General features: G+C 37.3%; 1 protein-coding gene across 1 annotated transcript in view; it reads left to right on the top strand.

Moving 5' to 3' along the window:
- fbn2a (fibrillin 2a) overlaps window positions 1-21,067 on the top strand; it is a 113,261-nt gene that overhangs the window by 81,129 nt on the left and 11,065 nt on the right. The window contains exons 36-56 of the mRNA XM_006626927.3: window positions 2,085-2,207; window positions 2,756-2,917; window positions 3,145-3,213; window positions 3,320-3,445; window positions 3,610-3,735; window positions 3,888-4,040; window positions 4,241-4,312; window positions 5,108-5,233; window positions 7,006-7,131; window positions 8,994-9,119; window positions 9,512-9,628; window positions 9,844-9,972; window positions 10,126-10,245; window positions 11,507-11,632; window positions 12,756-12,908; window positions 13,155-13,220; window positions 13,765-13,890; window positions 13,995-14,114; window positions 14,821-14,943; window positions 15,825-15,956; window positions 16,373-16,498. Of these exons, the coding sequence (XP_006626990.2) occupies window positions 2,085-2,207; window positions 2,756-2,917; window positions 3,145-3,213; window positions 3,320-3,445; window positions 3,610-3,735; window positions 3,888-4,040; window positions 4,241-4,312; window positions 5,108-5,233; window positions 7,006-7,131; window positions 8,994-9,119; window positions 9,512-9,628; window positions 9,844-9,972; window positions 10,126-10,245; window positions 11,507-11,632; window positions 12,756-12,908; window positions 13,155-13,220; window positions 13,765-13,890; window positions 13,995-14,114; window positions 14,821-14,943; window positions 15,825-15,956; window positions 16,373-16,498 (2,547 nt within the window). The remainder of the gene's footprint in view (window positions 1-2,084; window positions 2,208-2,755; window positions 2,918-3,144; window positions 3,214-3,319; window positions 3,446-3,609; window positions 3,736-3,887; window positions 4,041-4,240; window positions 4,313-5,107; window positions 5,234-7,005; window positions 7,132-8,993; window positions 9,120-9,511; window positions 9,629-9,843; window positions 9,973-10,125; window positions 10,246-11,506; window positions 11,633-12,755; window positions 12,909-13,154; window positions 13,221-13,764; window positions 13,891-13,994; window positions 14,115-14,820; window positions 14,944-15,824; window positions 15,957-16,372; window positions 16,499-21,067) is intronic.

Consider the following 21,067-nt stretch of genomic DNA (forward strand, 5'->3'; position numbering starts at 1 on the left):
TATTGTGAAAAATCAGTCTGGAAATCAAATATGTCTTGATTGAGATTTTCAAATGCAATAGAAATATTTTCACTGCTGACCCTCTTAGGACACATGTGGGAGCATCTAGAAAGGGAGCAAAGGAAAGAACATCCACTGCCATCCTTTTTAAATGTTTGAAGAGCACATTTCCAATAAGTGATTGTACTCCAGGCAATAACAAATAACAGTCAATAATCATCTAATGCATGTAACAGTGCAGCTAAATATTACATACAGTACATGCAGCTAGTGAAAATACTACAAATGTGAGAATCTAATGTATTCCCTTTCAATGAAATAAAAAAATGCACTGGCAATGTTTCATTGGAGCACATTTTCTAATGTCGGAGCACTGTATTTCTTGTAGTCAGCTAAAGTCACAAGTATAAGTTGCTGTGGAAGAAATAATGTAATGGCATTTTACTGCTTTAGTGACATTTCAGTCAGTAGTTCAACTGAAACTTTAATACCATTTCTTCTCTATCAGTAGCACCTGACTGGATCCGCTTATATAATAAAAGACGTGAATCTCCTGTAAAGTGAGGGTTTCTGAAGTCTGTAATTAAAAGATGGAAACATGGTTGAAATTTTATGCGCTGTTCTACACAGAGAGACACAATTTGGCAGCTTTTTCATGGATACCATTTGTTTTATCTTGTGTTTGAAATCTTAATCCTAAAAAAGACTCCCTATAATCCCTTATTAAAATTCATGCTCCTCTGGCTGCCTTTACCAGAGCCTTTTCCATCTGTGCAGTTTGGAATTCCCTGGAATCTCTGTTAGTAATTCTAAATTCCTGAAGATCTTTGAAGATAAGTCAACGACCTCCTGTTTTAATCTGGTTTCCCTCTGGACCTTTTCCTGTATATTATTAAAATCTGTAAGATTTCTAATATTTTTTTTAACGTTTATTGTTCATTTTAGATTTGCTATGAAATGCCTTGTAATAGTTGTTTTGAAAGGCACAATCCTACTGTATATAACCCCGATAACATACATAGGGTCTTGGTAAAATATGAAAGAAGAAAAAAACATATTCTTGAAAGCTTTAAAACCAAGTGCTCTGTTTTATTTTGACCTGTGCCTAAATGAGGCTATACTTCTGACACTCTTGTGACTTGGCCTCTGTTGAGGTCATAAGAAAACCTTTTTTTCCACTTGTTCACATCTTGTCCTCATCCTGGAACATTGTCAGTCTTAGAAATTACAAGCCTGTCTACATTGTATGGGTGACAGGGCCTTCTCCTGTTATGCCCCCAAGCTCTGGAACTCTCTGCCCAAGGATGTCAGAGAGTCACCTTCTCTAAACTGCTTCAAATCCTTCTTTAGAAACTCAAAACCTTCTTTAGAAAAGCCTTTACTTAACTGTTCCATTCTTCGCCCCTCTGCTTTTCTTAGTACCACCATCCTCAGTCTCCTCTGCATATTGTAATTGTTTTATTTTATGTATTCTTTTTATTTATTGTTGTTGACATTCTGTTAAGCGCTTTGAGAAGCCACCTTTAAAGGCGCTATATAAAATAAAGTTTATTATTATTATATTAGAAATTAGTTAATCTGTGTACTAATGGTTCTGTATTTGTCTTAACCTGTTGTGAGATCCACAGTCTTATTTTTGTTCTACTATGTCGTGTCAGGATTACAGAGCCTGTCTCACTTCTGGTTTAGATGGAGGTTACCTGTCTATCCTGTTAAGTCGTATTAAACTGATATCCAGACGTTTTATTGAGAGACTGCAGTTTACTGTAGTTGATTTTCTCCGTACATATTTTTCTACATAGACAACTTCAGATTGCACAATTCTTTTTTATCTGTGTTTCTTTTTACCTCTGTGATCTCCCCTGGATTTACACAGAAAAAAGTAGCATGAAAAACAGTATAATGGTTAAAACGTTTTCATCATTTAAAAATAAATTAAACGGAAGGAATTTCAGCTGAATCATGTTTTTAAGAAAGTAATCAAATAATTACAGTAATTATTTATTTTTTATCTGACTAGATTCTTTATACTGTAGCTGTTTTTATTTTATTTTATGTTGAGCAGTATTGCTGTTGTTTTGCAGATATTGATGAGTGCTTGAATCCCATTAGCTGTGTAAATGGCTTGTGTAAGAACACTGCTGGATCTTATGAGTGTAACTGCCCACCTGACTTTGAGCTGAATCCAACTGGGGTCGGTTGTGTTGGTAAGGTTTTGTATTGTGTTAGCCAAAAACTCTTTTGTATATTTATATGACATTACGGTAGTTTCTTGTCCCAAAACTTTGGAAATCCCTTTAAGGTGACATCAATGACACAACAAAAAATGAGTACTGAGGAGCTCCAAAGCACTAGTCTCATTAGGACTACCAGCTAAAATTAGATTCATTGGCACAAAACCTTGAAGACTTCAGATTAATAAACAAAAGTTAATTTATGTACAAATAAGGTGTTTATTTTAGGAATTTTAAATACAGGAGAGAAAGAATAATTCCTAACGCTTACAGTACATAGCACTTTTCCAGACACTCCACTCAAAGTGCTTTATGGGTAATCGGGACTCCCCTCCACCATCAATGTGCATCCCCACCTGCATGATGCGATGCCAGCCATAGTGCGCCAGTATGCTCACCACACACCAGTTATCAGGAGACAGAGTGACGAAGCCAATTCAGAGATGGGGATTATTAGGAGGCCAAAGGGAAATTTTGGGGACACCCCCTACACCTAGGAATGTTCTTTTTGTGTTCTTCAGACACCCGTGTTGGTAACTGCTATTTGGAGGTTGGTTTCCGGGGTGATAATGGGCTTTCCTGTAGCGTGGAGATCGGCGTTTTGGTTAGTCGCTCTTCCTGCTGCTGCTCCCTGGGAAGAGCCTGGGGAAACCCCTGTGAGCACTGCCCAGCTGTCAACACAAGTAAGCGGACCTTCCAAATTCTGTAATTTGTACTGTATATAAACACACATAGTTTAGAATCAGGTTGTACTGTAGTAGATTATGGAAACTAAATGTACTTATGTTTGAAAAGGCAGTCAATGACGAACTTATACAGTATATAGGTTTCTCTTCAGAGAAGTCTACACAGAGTAAACTTCTTATAATCCAACCAATAGTTATACAAGCCTTTTTTAATGTTTTCCCAGCTGAGTATAACACGCTCTGCCCAGGAGGAGAAGGGTTTAGAACCAACCCCATTACAATATTATTGGAAGGTAAGTTCTTTTGGAAGTACATAGGGTAAGATAAGGATAAGCCTCTTCAGTTTCCACACAAGTAGGCCATTTTGAAGCTTACATCAAGTGTGTTCTTGGCTTACAGATATTGATGAGTGTCAGGAGTTGCCAGGTCTGTGCCAGGGAGGAAACTGTATCAATACCTTTGGCAGTTTCCAGTGTGAATGCCCATCTGGCTACTACCTCAATGACGAGAGTCGGATCTGTGAAGGTAAGAGGGAATTTAATGTTCGTGTGCTATGATAAAACCCCACTTTTACTATAAAAATAATTAACCTCAAAAGCATTTAAATGTGGCAAACTATAGAATCTTTCTCATTGTTTCACATTTATTGACTGCAACAAAGAAATAGAACTTTTGTGGTTTTTTTGCAGATATTGATGAGTGTATCACCCATCCTGGAATCTGTGGTCCTGGCACATGTTACAATACTCTGGGTAACTACACATGTGTGTGCCCTCAGGAGTACATGCAGGTCAATGGTGGAAACAATTGTATGGGTAAGTCAAAGCAAACACTACCATGGAACAACGATACAGTCCACTCTGCACGATTTATATCTTTTATTCTCTAAGTATTAATGGTCATAACAAACATTTTTAAACGTTTGTTAAGATGAACATCACATACTATCGTTTCTGCCCTTCAACAGATATGAGGAAGAGTTTGTGTTACAGAAACTACAATGGAACTGCCTGTGAGAATGAATTGGCTTTTAACATCACAAAGAGGCTCTGCTGTTGTGCCTACAATGTTGGGAAGGCCTGGAACAAACCCTGTGAAACTTGCCCAACTCCTGGAACGTGTAAGTATAGAGTTACAGTATCAGTTATTTTAGTGCTGTAACTGTTCAGTACCTCCATATGATAACACCCATTCTGTAAAATAATGTTTATTATTATTATTATTATTATTATTATTATTATTATTATTAACTATATTAACAGCAAAGAGTGCCAATGGTTGTTTTGCATCTCATGCAGCATCTGACTTCTGTCTTAACAGCTGATTATCGCACACTGTGTGGGAATGGATTTCCTGGATTCTACTTTGACATTGAAACTGGAAAAGCTGTGGGTAAGATACAATAAAAAGGCCTACAGTTTGTCTAATGTCATTCTGTGTTCTGAAGAATACAAATGGATGTGTTTCATTAATAACATTATACCATACATTATGTGGTATAATGACCACAAAGACTTGACTCATCAGAACATAGAAACTGTTACATTATTCTTAAAAACATACAGCAGAAGATCAGATGTTTTGGCCAGATCATGCTTCCGTCTGAAACGTTGGCCCTTCTCTTACATTATACATAATATTTGCATTCTATATCCTGAATAACTGTACCACTTTTTTTTTTCTTGAATCTCATTTGAAATAATTGGTTTGAAAGAACAGGCTATTTTGCTTTCAGTTTTGGTATCAGAATTGGACGTTTATATGACTTTATAAAGCAGTCATTTACTCAAAGTACTACTGTATGTTCAGTCCTGTTTTCTGCCAATGTGAATACAACAGGTTTGATCAAATTAGTTGCTAATATATGAATATAGTGCTGAGTACAGTATATGAGTAAAATAAGGTACTTTTGTGTTTTACAGTGAAATGTTTTATGGAATGTAATAACCACAGACGCTTATTGCACATGGTTCATCTAATTACCATGGGAGTATGCATGATAAAAATATATATATATTTCCTGTCATCCTATTTTGTTAAGTATACCACTTAAATCCATTTTTAAAGCATGTCATTTATGTCGACAAAATGCAAACCGATAACTTTTACTGCTGTCTTGAGACACATTCACAACAATGAGAAAACCTGGAGGAATTTTAAGCTGTGAGCATCTCCCTTCCCATGCAGATATTGATGAGTGCCGAGAGATTCCTGGGATATGTGCCAACGGTGTTTGCATTAACCAGATAGGAAGCTTCCGTTGCGAGTGTCCAACTGGTTTCAGCTACAATGACCTGCTCTTAATCTGTGAAGGTATGCAGCAGAAATATAAATGCAGCCATTTCTCATTTCTCTCTGTCATTTCTCAGTGCTTTTTCTACAGAATCTGCATTAATGGTATTAATGCTGATCAAACAGCTTCTATATATAGATTTATTGTTTGATATCATAGTCTTTCCTAGTATTTTCAACATTTTCATACAGCTGATACCACAATCAGTTTATGAAAGTTCAGTTTTATGAAAAATGGGCCACGAATTTGTCTGCAATAACTAACCATTGCCTGGTGTGTGCATTGCCTAGCTTTGAAGGAAGGCTCATCAGGTAGCCTCCTCACAGTGTGTTTCTCTAAAGATATATGCTTTCCTATGGAGCACATAAAAGGGGATCTGGTATTTCCTGTCTTGAAAAAGTAGTTGCAACCACAGAGGATGGTAACTGTAGCTGGCGATTAGGTCCATTTTTAGTCAAATCAAACAGCAGTTTTTGTCAACTTTACAAGGGGGCAGGAAGAACTTTAGACTTGAGACAGTGTGGGTGTTGTGTTTCATTCTGTATGACTTGGTTTGCTTTTCCATTCTTTTAGATTTTTTTTTCTTTTCAAAATATTAGCACACTGTCTGTCTGTATTTTGTATGATCTCCTCAGTCCCTTTCTCAGCCCTTCATGTAGATGATGTATATTAGAGTTAATTTCTTTCAGACAGCAACAAAACCCCTCTGCCTAGTCTCATAATGCTCTTAGTGCGGTCAATTATTGGAAAACCCCAAAATCCTTGAATCTTTTTAAGTCAGTCCAGTTTTCAAATTCAAGCTGAAATTGTCCTCATGAGAGACCTTGCAAATGCGAGTCTTACTTTATACAGTAGTTTCTTTGGGGTGGTGCAGTGACTCTGTGGCTAAGGATCTGCATCTGTGGCCCCTGAGCAAGGCCCTTAACCCCAGCTGTTCCAGGGGTGCTGTATAAATGGCTGACCGTGTGCTCTGACCCCAAGCTTCTCTCCCTGTCTGTGTGTCTCATGGAGGGCATACCTGGCAGCAGATACTGAAATGGATGTTTGACGAAGAGCCTACTCATTATATTAGGAAAATCAGAAACAATTCTATAAAATAAAAATATAGTACACTAGCAAAACAATATGCTTTTATGAACAAATAAACCTTTGTCTATTGTGAGCCTGGGGGCTTTCCAACAATCTAATTATGAGATTTCTGTTGCATTTAAGGTCCTAGACCTATTGACCCCCTCCAACTCTTCAAATATTGTTCACTGATTTAACTAACAGGCAACCTAACAGATTGTGAACTCTGTTAAGTATCATAATTTCTCATTTATTAAGCATATTTTTTAAATTATACTACTTTCCCCCATGATGTATTGAAGACATCATAGCACGTGCTAGTGAGTATATCTTTCAGATTAACCAGATTAAGATTCAGGATTTGAAAAGTTATTTCTATATACTTTGTGTTGCAAAAATGAGTTTATTTCTTTTAAGGGTTTAACAACAATTTACTAAGATAAAAATGTGTTTAATAAAAGAATCATAGTAAATATGTCAAATTAATTATGATTTGACTGCATTTATTACCAAAATGATTTAATATTGCATAACGTGATATCTTTTTCCCCTAGTTTGAACAAAACCTTTTTTCATTCACTTTTTTTAGTGTGTGATTGATGTTAGGGTGTGTGGAGGTTTAGATGTCTTTTGATTGAAAAGAATTTGGACAATAACCCAGCAGAACTTCTGTTTAATAAAAATACCCAATTTTGTTAAGTCTATAAGATTCTGTTGTTTTCAGATATTGATGAGTGCAGCAATGGAGATAATCTCTGTCAGCGCCACGCAGACTGTATCAACAGCCCAGGCAGCTATCGTTGTGAATGCTCTGATGGATTCAGACTCTCTCCCAATGGCGCATGCATTGGTGAGTCCTGATGTATTTGTCTGTATAATTTAGTGAACCAGCAAAACAGATGCTTAGGAACAAATGCATAGAAACAAATTTTACTTGGGTATGTGCTTCACAAGGTACGAACTTCTGAAAGTATTAAAATGATATCATCCACACCGCTACACAAATCAAGTGTCTGTGGAAAAAAACATCCACACTCCTATCCATAACAAAAAAATAAATGTACAGTATCGTTATTATGAAGCTTTCATGTAGTTCTTCCATGCTGTTATTTCTGAACTGTAATAATAATTGCATTTATAAAGCGCTTTTCATCCCAAAGAATCCCAGATCCAAAAGTGTTATACATATAGGAGACCCAGTACTGTACATCTATCACTGTACTATATACTGTAGTGTATCACTATAGATGTACCATTATGCACCTGCAGCACTATTACACCAAAAATTCTCTACATTAGGTAGAGAAATGAGAAATTACTTCACCAATTGAATTAAAAGGTTACATTTAGGGAGGCCAGATTGTACAAGCCCAGAATGGAATTGAGCCAGTACACTTTCGAAAAAGTGTCATGAGGGTAGGGGAGTAGACAGCAGCTTGAAGTGCTGTGAACACTTGAAAGTACCGTACTGCACTGTAGGTATAGAACATCATTGATGTACTGTACGTCACTGAGGACCTTTATTCAACACAGTTGAATCTCTCAAAATGAAATCTAATTTCTTTACTTTCTGGGAATAAGAGCAAAGGTAGAAATTACTGCATGTTTTCTTTTCCTAATGAACGCAGAACTGGGCTTTTCACCCCTGAACTGATTTGTCAGAGAGTATTGCTCTCTGTATTATTGCACGTACATGAAAATAACATATTTGCCATGAAGCAGTGACCCATGATTTTGTGATTCTATTCTATTGTATTCTGTATTCACTAATTGTATTCACTTATCCATTTTTATTAAATGGATAAGTGAAATAATGCATTTTGATGTTGTAATTGATCACAAATTAATGCGGTAATTAGGACATCGGTTTTAAATTTTAATTTTTAGAATACATTATTCATACTTTTCCTGACAGACATAAACCAATATTATTTTTATTGTGAACAATATTACCAAAGAGGATTGAATGGATTGAATGAACATGAGTGACTAAAAATACATTTCCCTTAAACCTGAAGACCGCTCAGAACATTTTTTGTACCTTCTACTCTTCACAAGGGAATTAACCACTACAACTGTTCAGTTTTACTTAAAACCAATAACTGTAATTCACCTTTAATTCATGAAATTTCAAACATCTTTTGTTTTGCAGCTTAATATAAATTGGGATGTCAAGTATTATGTATTTTAGGTTTTTGTTAATACCAATTTTTTCTTTGATTTACATTTTAAATGTAATGGCAGTTGCACAGCACTATCTATAATATGTTTTTGGTGCTCACGGTAAAAAAATCTAACTGAGGAATGAAAAACTCATCCTCAATCATTAAAATACAGCCTGACTGAAATTCTGAATGCAGACTTTTAGGGAATCCTCTTTTGCAACTTGCTACTTCACTTCTATAAGCAGGCAGTTATTTTATTTTTTTGTGCCTTATTTCAGAATCTCAATCTCATTATCTTTTGTGTGCAGCCCTGCTTCAGAAAATAGCCTCCTATTGTCTATCGAGGCTGCCAATTAGCTCAACCACTCAGCCAGGGAGGGTCTACAGCTTTATGACCAAGAGAAGTGGTGTAAGGAAAAGGTGGGGCAGATGGAAATATACACTTTGGCAGTGTGTGCTTTCTAAAAATACTTGTGATGGGTGATGTTGATTAGCAGAGTACATCTACTGAGCTTTGACCTTGATATCTAACTTTCCCCCCTTAAAGATCGTAATGAGTGTCTGGAAATTCCCAATGTCTGCAGCCACGGGGAATGTAGAGACTTGCTGGGAGGATACCAGTGTGTCTGTCACAATGGCTTTAAGGCAACCCCAGACAGGAAGATGTGTATGGGTGAGTGTACACTTACTAGTTGAATGAAATCTTTCCCTTCCAACTATGTGTCATGGAGCCACATTTGAAGTAAACCATTGTCTCGAACTTGTTGCTGTTATAAGTCTATACAAAGTCAATGTTGAGTCAAGTACTGTATAGAAATAAATATAATTATAAGGCGGTATCTATAATAATATAACAAATAACTTGGTTTGCCCTGCTTTAATTATTCAACATATAAACTGTTTTTGTTCCCATACTGTCAGTTGGCACTACTAACATAGACTAGGACAATTTGAGAATTTCTAAAAGATGGTGGCGATCAGATGGTAAACTGTGAGGGCCCTGAAAGGTGAGAGCTCCCTCTGCTGTTCCAGATGGGTAATTTCTGTGTATTTTCATTTTTTAAGATGTTGATGAATGTGAACGGCAGCCTTGTGGTAACGGAACTTGCAAAAATACAGTGGGCTCATACAACTGCCTGTGTTATCCAGGATTTGAGCTTACACATAACAACGACTGCATAGGTGAGGCCCAGTGTGGCGTGATTTTTTACTTTTAAAATACAACCATGGGAGGTTTTTCAACATGAACCTCATTTTATGTCACATGCATTCAGTGACACAACAGTCACTTAGCATGTTTACAGTTGCTTACTTTCATGAAACCAAACCGCCTATTGCACTAAATACCAAAGATATGCAGACATATGTAAAAAAATCATTTTTAAATTTCATTCTAGATATTGATGAGTGTAGGTCTTCCTATGGACAACTATGTAGAAATGGCCAGTGCATCAACAGTATTGGATCCTTCCAGTGCCTGTGTGAGGAGGGCTATGAACTTACACCTGATGGAAAGAACTGCATTGGTAAGCAAACACTTTTGGAAATAATATATCCTGCGCTGTATTTAGTAATTAAGTAATTAAGAACTGATGTAAAAATATATTTCTTACTCTCTAAAAACTTGTTTTCCAAAGTCAGCCTAATAATAATTCACTCTTTTTTTTAACTTAAAACAGACATTAATGAGTGTTTGACATTACCCGGAACATGCTCGCCAGGAACGTGTCAGAACCTTGATGGAACATTCCGTTGTCTTTGTCCTCCTGGATACATTGTGCATAATGACAATTGTATTGGTAAGGCCATTTTATAAATGCCCACTTGGATAGTAGTCATTACAGTCTTATAGGGGCGGCACAGTGCTGCAGTGATCAGTATTGCTGCATCACAGAGCTGGGACCCAGTTCTAGACTTGGGGCACTATCTTCATGGAGTTTGTATTTCTCCCCATGTTTGTGTGGGATTCCTCTGAATGTTTTGTTTTCCTCCCACAGTCTAATACTGGTACAGTAGGTTAAATAACATTTGGGAAAATTAGCCATAGGCGTGTGCGTGTCTTTGTGTCTGCCCTGTGATTACCCATCCAGTGTGTATCCTGCCTTAAGCCCATTACTTGCCAGGATAGGCTCTGACTCCCTCACTACCCTGAGGTGGATGGATGAATAAGGGCCTCACTCAAGCACAGGGTGAGTTATTTATTGAGGGTAGGGTGAGATTAGTTGGCAGGGGCTTGGTTAGGGTCTCGGTGACAGAGCACCCCCTGCTGCCTCCCTGGCAGTTGAAGTCAGTACCATCTGTGAAGGTCATGATTTGAGGCCACTGCTGTATTAAAAGCTGTGAATGACTTGATGATGAGCAAGCCAAAGGAGTGCTCCTACACTTCCATACATGTCTGCATAAATGGAAGTCAAGATGTCGAAAAAAACACAATTGGCTGTTTCAGAAATTGTGTTGGCATTACAAAAATAATTGTTGATTCCAAATTAAAGAAAAGTTCCAATGTTGCGGTACAGGCTTACTGCCGCTGTATTGGTAATGTCAGACTAGTTGGCAGGATTCCAGTGGGCTACTTTCTGTTTAAAGTATGAAAGCAAAATTTCTTCCTGTGGTATGCTAACATTGCTTATATGTGTGTGCAGTGTGGTTAGTAAAATAAATTACTGGTTTGAGTTCTGTATGAAGAATGTACTTATATTCCAAAAAAGGCCATGGATTGATTTCATCTGCGGTCTCCAACCATAATGTTTCTGTCTTTGTCTGGTTCCCTTCACTCTCCACTGACAATGAGGGGAGACAGAGTAGTCACTCTCACTCTTTTGGATTTAGTTATTGTGTGCCAAGCAGCACACTGATTCATAACTGTTGAAAGCACTGAAATTCTTTAATCAATTCAATACAGTTCTTTGAGAACTCCTTGAAGAGTCCTTGCTTCAATTTGTACAGTACTTTTTCTTTTCTTCTTTTTCTGTTGAACCCTTCGATGTGGAAACCCTTCTCTGTGCAAAGAATGATTGTGATCCTTCAGTTTACTGAGGCATTCTCTCTGACTTGCCCTAGATATCAATGAGTGTGATGAGGACCCCAATATCTGCTTATTTGGTTCCTGCTTCAACAATCTGGGAAGCTTTGAATGTGTCTGCCGGCCAGGATTCGTCCTATCAGAAAGTGGACGCAGGTGTTATGGTATGCAGTGACACTCCCAAATCTTGAAAAGATTATTGTGTTACTTTAAACATTCCTGATGCTATCATTAATAGATTTTGTCTCGAAAATGTACAGTAGTGTTTTTAAAATTTGCTGAACAACAATAATACATTATTCTATTAAATGCTTTTCAAAAGACTCAAAGGATTGTGTAATAATGCATGCCCCTGGGATGTTCTTTTGCCAGCTGTGTGGAGCCTTGAATTAAAAGGCCATTCCATATTAGAGCAAGCATGAGCAACTTAAAACTTACTAAATATTGTACTGGAATCAATTCATTCTACACAGGACAGGAGTAATATGAGAGAGTAGTTTTAGCACACATGCAATATAGCTGAATTCTAGACATAGTGGAGGTTCTTACCTTTGTAAATTCCCCAGTATTTAAATTACACTAGTTCATTCAGTCTCAATAAAATATATTAAACATCTATGCTTAATACTAGTATTTTGCTACTGCAAGAAATACTTGGGTACTGTTGCTGAGTTTAACTTGGAATGGCCCTGTGGCTTCATGAGAAATGTGTTTAGAAGACCATGTCAACCAATTTCTGCCATTTTTTTTAGATGATTCCAAAATATAAATAACAAAATAAGATCAGGCTTATCGTATTTTTTACTAGCTACCCTTTTGCCATTGTTATTTTTATATAAAACAGGAGAAGCTAATTCTGTCCCGTTTGAGAATGTTTCCTCGATTTAGGTCCATTATAGAATCAAACCTTCCCTATCCATTAAACATTGCCTCATTGTCTCATTGGTTTTGACAACGTACAGTATGTTAGCTATAGATAATGTATGCTTTGATGCTTGCTGTCTGTTAGTTTTTAGTAAATAATTTGAATTTAAAATAATTTAAAAATTAACTTAGAGTATGTTGGTGTCCTTTTATAGCGGCTGAGCAGATATCGACATGTTTTTCTGCGTGAACTGGCACAAATATGACAGGGGAAAATAAGATGTTTTGTTCGGATCCAAAAGAGTAAAGCTTCACCAAGTACTGAGCATGTCAAAAATTTGTGACTGAACCCAAGTTGCGACTAAGTTCCCTCTCCAAGTATTTTAGACTTCTTCTGAAATCGCGGAAATGTTGCTTTTCTAGACACTCGCGAGAGCTTCTGCTTCACCAAGTTTGAAAATTCAATGTGTTCAGCGCCTCAGCCCTTTAACACAACCAAGGCTAAGTGCTGCTGCAGCAAGATGCCCAAAGAAGGATGGGGGGATCCATGTGAGCTCTGCCCCAAAGAACACGAAGGTACAAGTCGCTTTTTTTCATTGCTCCGCCATGGAACACATTTCTGACTCCTCTGATTTCACAAGTACCGCTGACATCTGACGGAATTGAGGCTCTAAAATCACGTTTTCTGTGCATGTTAAAAAGATGAACGGATAAAAAATTCTAATCCTTTATCAAACTGTGTCATCTAGTTTAAAGGTCTAACTTAAAGCAAAAATGAATTTGTATTTTATGCAATGTGTTACTTGTTTTTCCCATATGCAGTTGCATTCCAGGAGCTTTGCCCTTTTGGCTATGGTACTATTCCAGGAAAAGAAGATACTCGTGAAGGTTTGTTGACTAACTTATTTAGAACTTCTTGACTATTTATTCATTACACACTGGTGAAGAAAAGGACATTTTTTAATTAGCAAATGTGGTCAAAATGGTAAATAAATAATTTATTTTCAGATAAATGTCCTCCTCCTGTCTACAAAGAAACTGCTCATATATAATATAGGAACAAATAAATAGGTTTTTTCCATGTTGAAAAGAGAAGAAAGAAAACACAACACTTCGGCTGTGTAGCCTTCTTTGGGTGTGAGCAAACCCAAAGAAGGCTCCAGAGCCGAAACGTTGTGTTTTCTTTCTTCTCTTCTCAGCATGGAATAAACCTATTACTTGTTCCTTTGCAGCCTACACATGCTGACGCAGCTACCCACCTGAAGTATAATATAATATACGTGAATATTCATATGTCATTATTTTTTTCAAATGGTTTTCACTGTCCACATAGTGAATATGTATGGAAGCATCAAACAAACCTGGGAAGAAATATGAATGTGATGTGCTGTTAAAAAACAATTTTGAACAATTTTATTATTTCAATTTTCAGATGTCAATGAGTGTGCAGAGAATCCTGGTATCTGTTACAATGGACACTGCATCAACACAGATGGATCGTTCCGATGTGAGTGTCCTATGGGATACACTCTGAATTACACTGGAGTGCACTGTGTAGGTAGGTGGCTTGATTAAATGTCTTGTTGATTTCTTCCGATTTGGAGACGTGTCCCTTTGCCCCCTTGTGTGCTGTGTGATGGAGCTTTTCCATTTTCTTTGCAGACATTGATGAGTGTTCAGTAGGTAATCCCTGTGGCAACGGAACATGCACCAATGTGATTGGGGGCTTTGAGTGCAGCTGTGAAGAAGGATTTGAACCTGGGCCCATGATGACCTGTGAGGGTGAGCCACTTCTGTATATTGCTGGTCTAAAAGGGTGCTTTGGACACAACAGTTTGGTATAAATAAGTATGGATATATTTAAGAGTATGACATAAGTATGAGTACGAATATTTATAAGTATGACATGTTGTGTGACCCCAGTCTGGAACAGAACCCAGGACCCTTACAGCTCTAGTGTCTGTGGAGTTTGCATGTTTTCCTCATGTCCGAACAGCAATCTAAAGACGTGCTGTCTGGATTGTTTTTTGACATCGCTTACTTCTGTGTTGCGCAGTGGTCACAGTTTTTAGATCAGTCGATTCATTCACCTGTGTAAGTATTCAAGGTCTAAATCAAAACTATAACTAACGTGCTTCACACTCATATCAAACCTAATGGTTACTGTACATCCTGTTCACCTGAGTTTTGTGTTAAATACAGAATAGTCAAGAACTGTTTTTTTTTGCTTGAAATTGCTGAATGATTTGAATTTACAATTTAACTCTGTGAATAGATTCCAGAAAGTTTTTCTCCTCTTCAGTTTTTGACAGATAAAATCTGTATCATTTGTATTATTTAATTTCATTCATGAATACCTCTTTTCAAGAGGTATTAAATGCCATGGCTGATCTTAACAAAGTTGTCAAATGAAAACAATCTTTTTTTTTTCCAGTACTTTTTCCAGTAGTTTGTGAACCATTATGTTATTGTTTTTCTTTCCTTGCAGATATAAATGAATGTGGCCAAAACCCTCTTTTGTGTGCTTTCCGATGTATCAACACATATGGAAGCTATGAGTGCACCTGCCCAGCTGGCTATGTTCTGAGGGAGGACAGGAGGATGTGTAAAGGTAAGAAATGTGGCCAGGATGTTCAAGCAAATGCCATAATTGTCACACTGAAGAAAATTATTATATAATAACTGTGCGTAGGTGAGTCCAAAACACCAGTTCATTCTGTTCACTCTATAACATATTGCCTACTGACTTGAATTTGTAGTCTGTCTCTGGACGTAGAGATTATTCAGGCTTGTGTTCTGGACTTCGTGTTCCAAGGTTAAATTGAGTTGATTCTGTGTTACCTTGCTCACCTTGATGCCATTTATGCAGATTCAAAATTGTCTAGGCAGGAGTTTTAGAGAAGATTTTTCACATGATAATAATTGGGAAGTTGGAGACACATATTTTATCAGTGCTGCACAGTTTCGATGCAGTTTTAATCTGTTGTCTAAAAATCAAGTGCCATTTAGAATGTAGCCTCTTAGTTACACTGCCATTTTAAATGAGATTTTTAGATTTACTGTAGTTCAACAGGGTTGCTTAATTGTACTTAGTTAATCCTTTTGTTTTTCAACTATAAAAAGTATCGAAGACTTGTCATATTTATTTTTTGGCTTCATAGATTAAAAAGCTTGCAGTGTGATGTTTTGCAATTCCAAGCATTCTGTTAGTAGCTCTTCGCCACCGGGCAAGACTTTATCCCTTTGCTGAATGATTAGCACACGAAGATATTGCACAATCAATCACAACTGACAAGAGAGACTTGCAGAAGAAAAGCTGCAATTAAAAGTTCTTACAAGGAGAAAGTAATTTAATTCCCAGCCCACCACTGCAGTATTTAATCGCAACATGGCTTTTAAACAACTCACACTTTTTACACCTATGAGTGTTTTTTTATGTAACCAGCCTATTTCAAATGCTTTATTGAGCCTTAACCATTTACTGTGAAACAGACCTTGATGAATGCTCAGAAGGGTTCCATGACTGTGAGTCCAGGGGCATGGCTTGTAAGAACTTGATTGGCACCTTCATGTGTATCTGTCCAGTGGGAATGGTACGCCAGCCAGATGGAGAAGGGTGCCAAGGTAAGAATCTATATTCTGTTTGGAATTTTTGTTGTTGTTGTTGTTGTTGTTGTTGTTGTTGTTGTTGTTGTTGCAGTTATGTCAGGTGGGTGAGAAACTACAGCAGTAACTGCAGTTAAATTTAGAACTCAATCTGTATTGGATAAGAGCAGTTCCTGAACTCAGCAGTCTATGGCTTTCAGTCTGTTACTTAATTGAAGTACAGTATTTGAACAAAAATACACCTCTTTTTGGTGTCCTTAATTAGTTGATAAATGAAAAATACATACAAATCCTGCAGGAATACAGCCCTTGAGGTTTGTAACTGAGCATATTTCTGTATCAGTTTTCAATGGATTGGAAAAATTGATTTTAACTAATTTTTTAATTGTATGATTTTTTTGAAGTAACAGATGATTGTGCTTTTGTTCTCATAGATGAAAACGAGTGTCGCACCAAACCTGGGATATGTGAAAATGGACGCTGCGTTAACACCTTGGGCAGCTACATATGTGATTGCAATGATGGTTTCCAGTCGAGTGCAACACGGACACAGTGCATCGGTAAGCATCCGTCAGTCTCGTTCTCCTTTATAAGAAGAAAATGACAGCTTCTCCAGAGAATTATTTTAAATGCAGCAACTTTATTAATTCCATTAAAAAAAGACCAAGTAATGGGCCCACATTCTTTTGATAAGAAGTTTGGCTTCACTACCTATGGACTGAGAATTTTCTGACAGCTTTGACAAAACAGACTTAAAGGGAACACGAAGTTTCCAGACAAAAGGAAGTCATTAGGCCCACCTTATTTATTTGTGTCTTGTCAATTTAACTCTAGACTTTTGGTGTATGTGCCGAGAAGCCGATGGTGCAAAGCTACCATTTGTGTGATTATGACCAAGCACCTCCAAATCCAACCCCAATAAAAGGAACGATATCCGTGCACCGCAGAACTCTGGCTGGGCTCAGATTGCCAGCCACACAGCTTCACAACAGGGCTATGAAGTGGACGGATGAGCAGCTGCCTCTCTCCTATTGACACAACACACATTCATGGGGAGCTCATTGCTAAATCATTTACAGGCTACCTAATTTGGGGTCAACGTGACTTAAATTGGGGTGATATAATCAGTGCAGTTCTGCGAGGACCACTGCTCGTCCTTACTTAAAGTTAATAAATTAGTTAGTTACATACTGTACATTATACACTTCACACAAAGAACACAGGTCCTCAATTAGTGTATATACTGTGCACACTTTTGGTTAAACAGGGTGACAACCATGGGGAATAGGCTGTTCAGATACTGGGCAGTTTTGGTTTTGATTGAACAGTAGTGTCGCCGTGAGGCAAATTTTTTAAACAGACGGTGTTCTGGATGAGTCGCCATTGACAATCTTTTCTGCTCACTTATTTAATCTTCAGGTCTTCAATAGATGGCAAATGACAGCCAGTGAGTCTCTACACAGCAGACAGTGCATTGCAGTTAGCCTCTAGAATGGGCAGGCGTGTTGCCAAACCAAACAAAAATAGAAGCAGTGAGAATGCTCTCAATTATGGCTCTATAAAACTAAATGAGAATTGGCTGGGAAAAATTTAGAATTTTTAAATTGATGCAGGAAGTACAGTCTCTGGTGCACTTTCTTTGTGATGCTGATAACATTTGCATCCTATCTGTGGGTGTTAGAGATGGTTATTCCTAAAATCGTGAAAGACACAACTACTGTATAGTCACTACGACTTTGACTGTTTCTAAGAAGGTGGGCTTTGGAGGGACAAAAGTCAAATAACATTTCCACTATTTTGATAATATTGAGCTGAAGGTTGTTGTTGGCACACCATGTTACCAGACATTCACTTCCCTTCTGTACCTGTGTATCATCCCCATTGCTTATAAGACCCACCAGAATTTTGTCCTCTGCAAAGTTGAGTAGTCTGACAGAGGGGTTGCTGGTGGTACAGTCATTAATATACAGGGAGTAAAGTAATGGGGACAGCACATAGCCTTAAGGTGCATCAGTGTTCGAAGTTAGCAGTCTGACAAATAAGAGCCCATCTACACACATTGCTTTTTATTAGTTAGGAAGTTTGTGGTTGACTGACAGGTGGGGAGGGGAACATTCAAATGAAAGTTTATTGAGAGTTCTGGGATGATGGTGTTGAATGCAGAGTTAAATGAACAAAAAGGAGTCTTACATACAGTGTGTGCCTGGAGTTTCCAGATGTTGCATCATATAATGATCTAATTATGTGGTTTGATTATGACCAAATTAGTTGCTGCAAACACAATAGAGTTAACAAATTAAATTCAATCAGATTAAAATTCAAGATTGGGCAGACACCTGTCAGATGTCATTTAATGTCGGCATGTTCATGATTTTGCAGTAAAACTATACAAAATGGCAAAAGGTGAGCTAGAACAGACTACTGGTTAAAAAAGAGTTAGGTGTTGCATCTTCTAGATAATGTGGGAAAGCAACTAAAAAGTCAAACAAAATGCTAGGATATATACAGTAGTTAAAAATATATATTTAAAAGAGTAGACCCAAGATTAGTTTCAAAGGCTTTATTATTTTGCAACATCCATGTCAAATAAAATCAAACCTATTTGCACAGCCCTAACTAGGATTGCTTACCTTCAGCACAAAATAATTTTGTATTTTGAAAATCTGATCTGAAAAATCCATATTAACTTACTTATTTTGCTGACAAATGTGCATCTATCATAAACCTCTTAAAACTAAAAACAAGTCTAGTACATTAAAGATTGCAAATGGTATTTTATCAGCAAACGCAAGCAATATGGACAGCAGCCATATCACCCTGTAACTCACAACTGGCAACCCACTGAAGCTAAGCATGTGTGAGCCTGGTCAGTACCTGGATGGGAGAAAACGAACTCCCTTAGTTTTCCCTGGGAAAAACTAAGGGTGCTGCTGGCCCCACTAACACCTCTTCCAGCAGCACCCTTAGTTTTTCCCAGGAGGTCTCCCATCCAGGTACCGACCAGGCTCACCCTGTGGTCCATATGGGTCCTAATGCCCCAGTATAGTGTACTGTAAACAGGCGCCGTCCTTCGGATGAGACGTAAAACTGAGGTCTTGACTCTCCGTGGTCATTAAAAATCCCAGGGCATTTCTCGAAAAGAGTAGGGGTGTAACCCTGGTGTCCTGGCCACATCTCCCATTGGCCCTTACCAATCATGGACTCTTAATAAACCCCATCTATGAATTGGCTTCATTACTCTGCTCTCCTCCCCACTGATAGCTGATGTGTGGTGAGCGTTCTGGCGCACTATGGCTGCCGTTGCATCATCCAGGTGGTGGAGGGGAGTCCCCATTACCTGTAAAGCGCTTTGAGTGGAGTGTCCAGAAAGCGCTATATAAGTGTAAGCAATTATTATTATTATTATTATTATTAATCACAGTAGTTGGACTAAATTAATTGAGAGGAGTCTAATTTTAAGATGAATACAGAAGAAACAAGCAGCTAATTAATAGACAATTATCATTTTGTATGTTAAATACAAACACCACAAAGGAGCAAAACGTGTTAGCAAAGGGAATACTTTATCTAAAATGTATAACTATAGTCTCTCATGATCAGATTGGAACTAAACCATATTCAAGTCCGTTTTTTCATTCCTAACGTTCATGAAACTTCTTATTAAAATCCATGAGTTTCAGTGTTTCATTTCAGTAAGTTGCTGAAAAGGTTTTTGATCAAATAGAGTGGCTTTATTTAATCTTTGCATTGTCCAGATTTGCACTGGGCGATAAATTTAACTTCTTGGGATTGTCTTTTATACCTCTCCCAAATCGTATATCTGTCCAAACACAAAATGGTCTGATTATTTCATGCTGTCTCATGATACCTTAGCCTGCCCTGTGCCTCCACCCACCCCTGTTCATTCTGGGAATTGAACCCATCTGTTTCCCTGAGAACATTGTCAGTGTTACAATGGTGAGATGGAAGGGTCAGAACAGTACATTTCTTTATATGCAGAAATGTATCCTGTGACTCTACATATCTTCTCCAGTGATCTGTATCCCAGCTTTTTGTATTTTGGTTACTTATTGTATCTTGAAGTAAAGTAAATTTCCCAAAAAGTGAACTCTTTCCAATTAAGAGGGCAGAAAGACATAGATTCCAATTTCCATGCTTTTTTTCCATTTACAGGCCTTACATATTTAGGTATTTATATCACCTGTTGTCTCTTCCCTTTTTTCCAACAACTGTAGCACCTTGACTGCCCAGACCATAATAGATTTCCAAAGATAGACTGCATTGCATTGATTTTTGGTGGCAACATATACAGTAATACTCCAACAGCATTTCTTAACAGCATAAGTTTCAGTGTATCTCTTTTTTGTTCTGAAGAAACATATTCTCTTGATTAAGTAATCACCAATTTCATCTGGCAGAACAAACTCCTGTATGTGTCTGAAAATCATTTTTACAAAATAGATTATAGTTTAATTCTAACCTAATTATTTTTTTATTTGGTTCCTCATGTTTATAACTGGCACCATCACAACTTTTGCAGAATAACCAGTCCTCCCTGCCTTAGTTTGCCCAGATCTCTTTACCTACCAGTAAACATACCTCGAATCCATCCTTTTGTTTAGTTAACTCTCAAAATTCGATTTCAGTTGTGATCAGGTTGAAACTAAAACCATTCTTATTGAACCTGTTACAACAAAGGATCCAGTAAAGGTTTTATTTCTTACTGAAAAGAGAAGCACAGAAACACAACATTTTGGCTGTATTAATTTCCTTATTTATTCCTTAATTCGTTACTTTTCTGACATAGAGTGACCTTTAATGTTTTATTGTCAGTACAATGATAATGCCTTTACCAGCTTTCAAAATATCTAGGGTGAATACTGTACATTCTGCCTTTTGCTATATAGTTTCAGAATTTTATGTCTTCCTCTTTTCAAATAAGTTCTCTTTTGAAACCTGTGAACTGTGCGTTTTCCACTTCAGTCCTTGAATATTTATATGTAATTATATATAATTATATTTATGTTTTTCATAGATATACCACGATGAGCTGGATATGAATATCATACAGTAGATGGCTCCTGGAAGAAGGGTCTATATTTTAAAAACTTAGCAATGTTTTATACCAG

This window comes from Lepisosteus oculatus, chromosome 3, assembly GCF_040954835.1.
Source record: "Lepisosteus oculatus isolate fLepOcu1 chromosome 3, fLepOcu1.hap2, whole genome shotgun sequence".
NCBI lineage: Eukaryota > Metazoa > Chordata > Actinopteri > Semionotiformes > Lepisosteidae > Lepisosteus > Lepisosteus oculatus.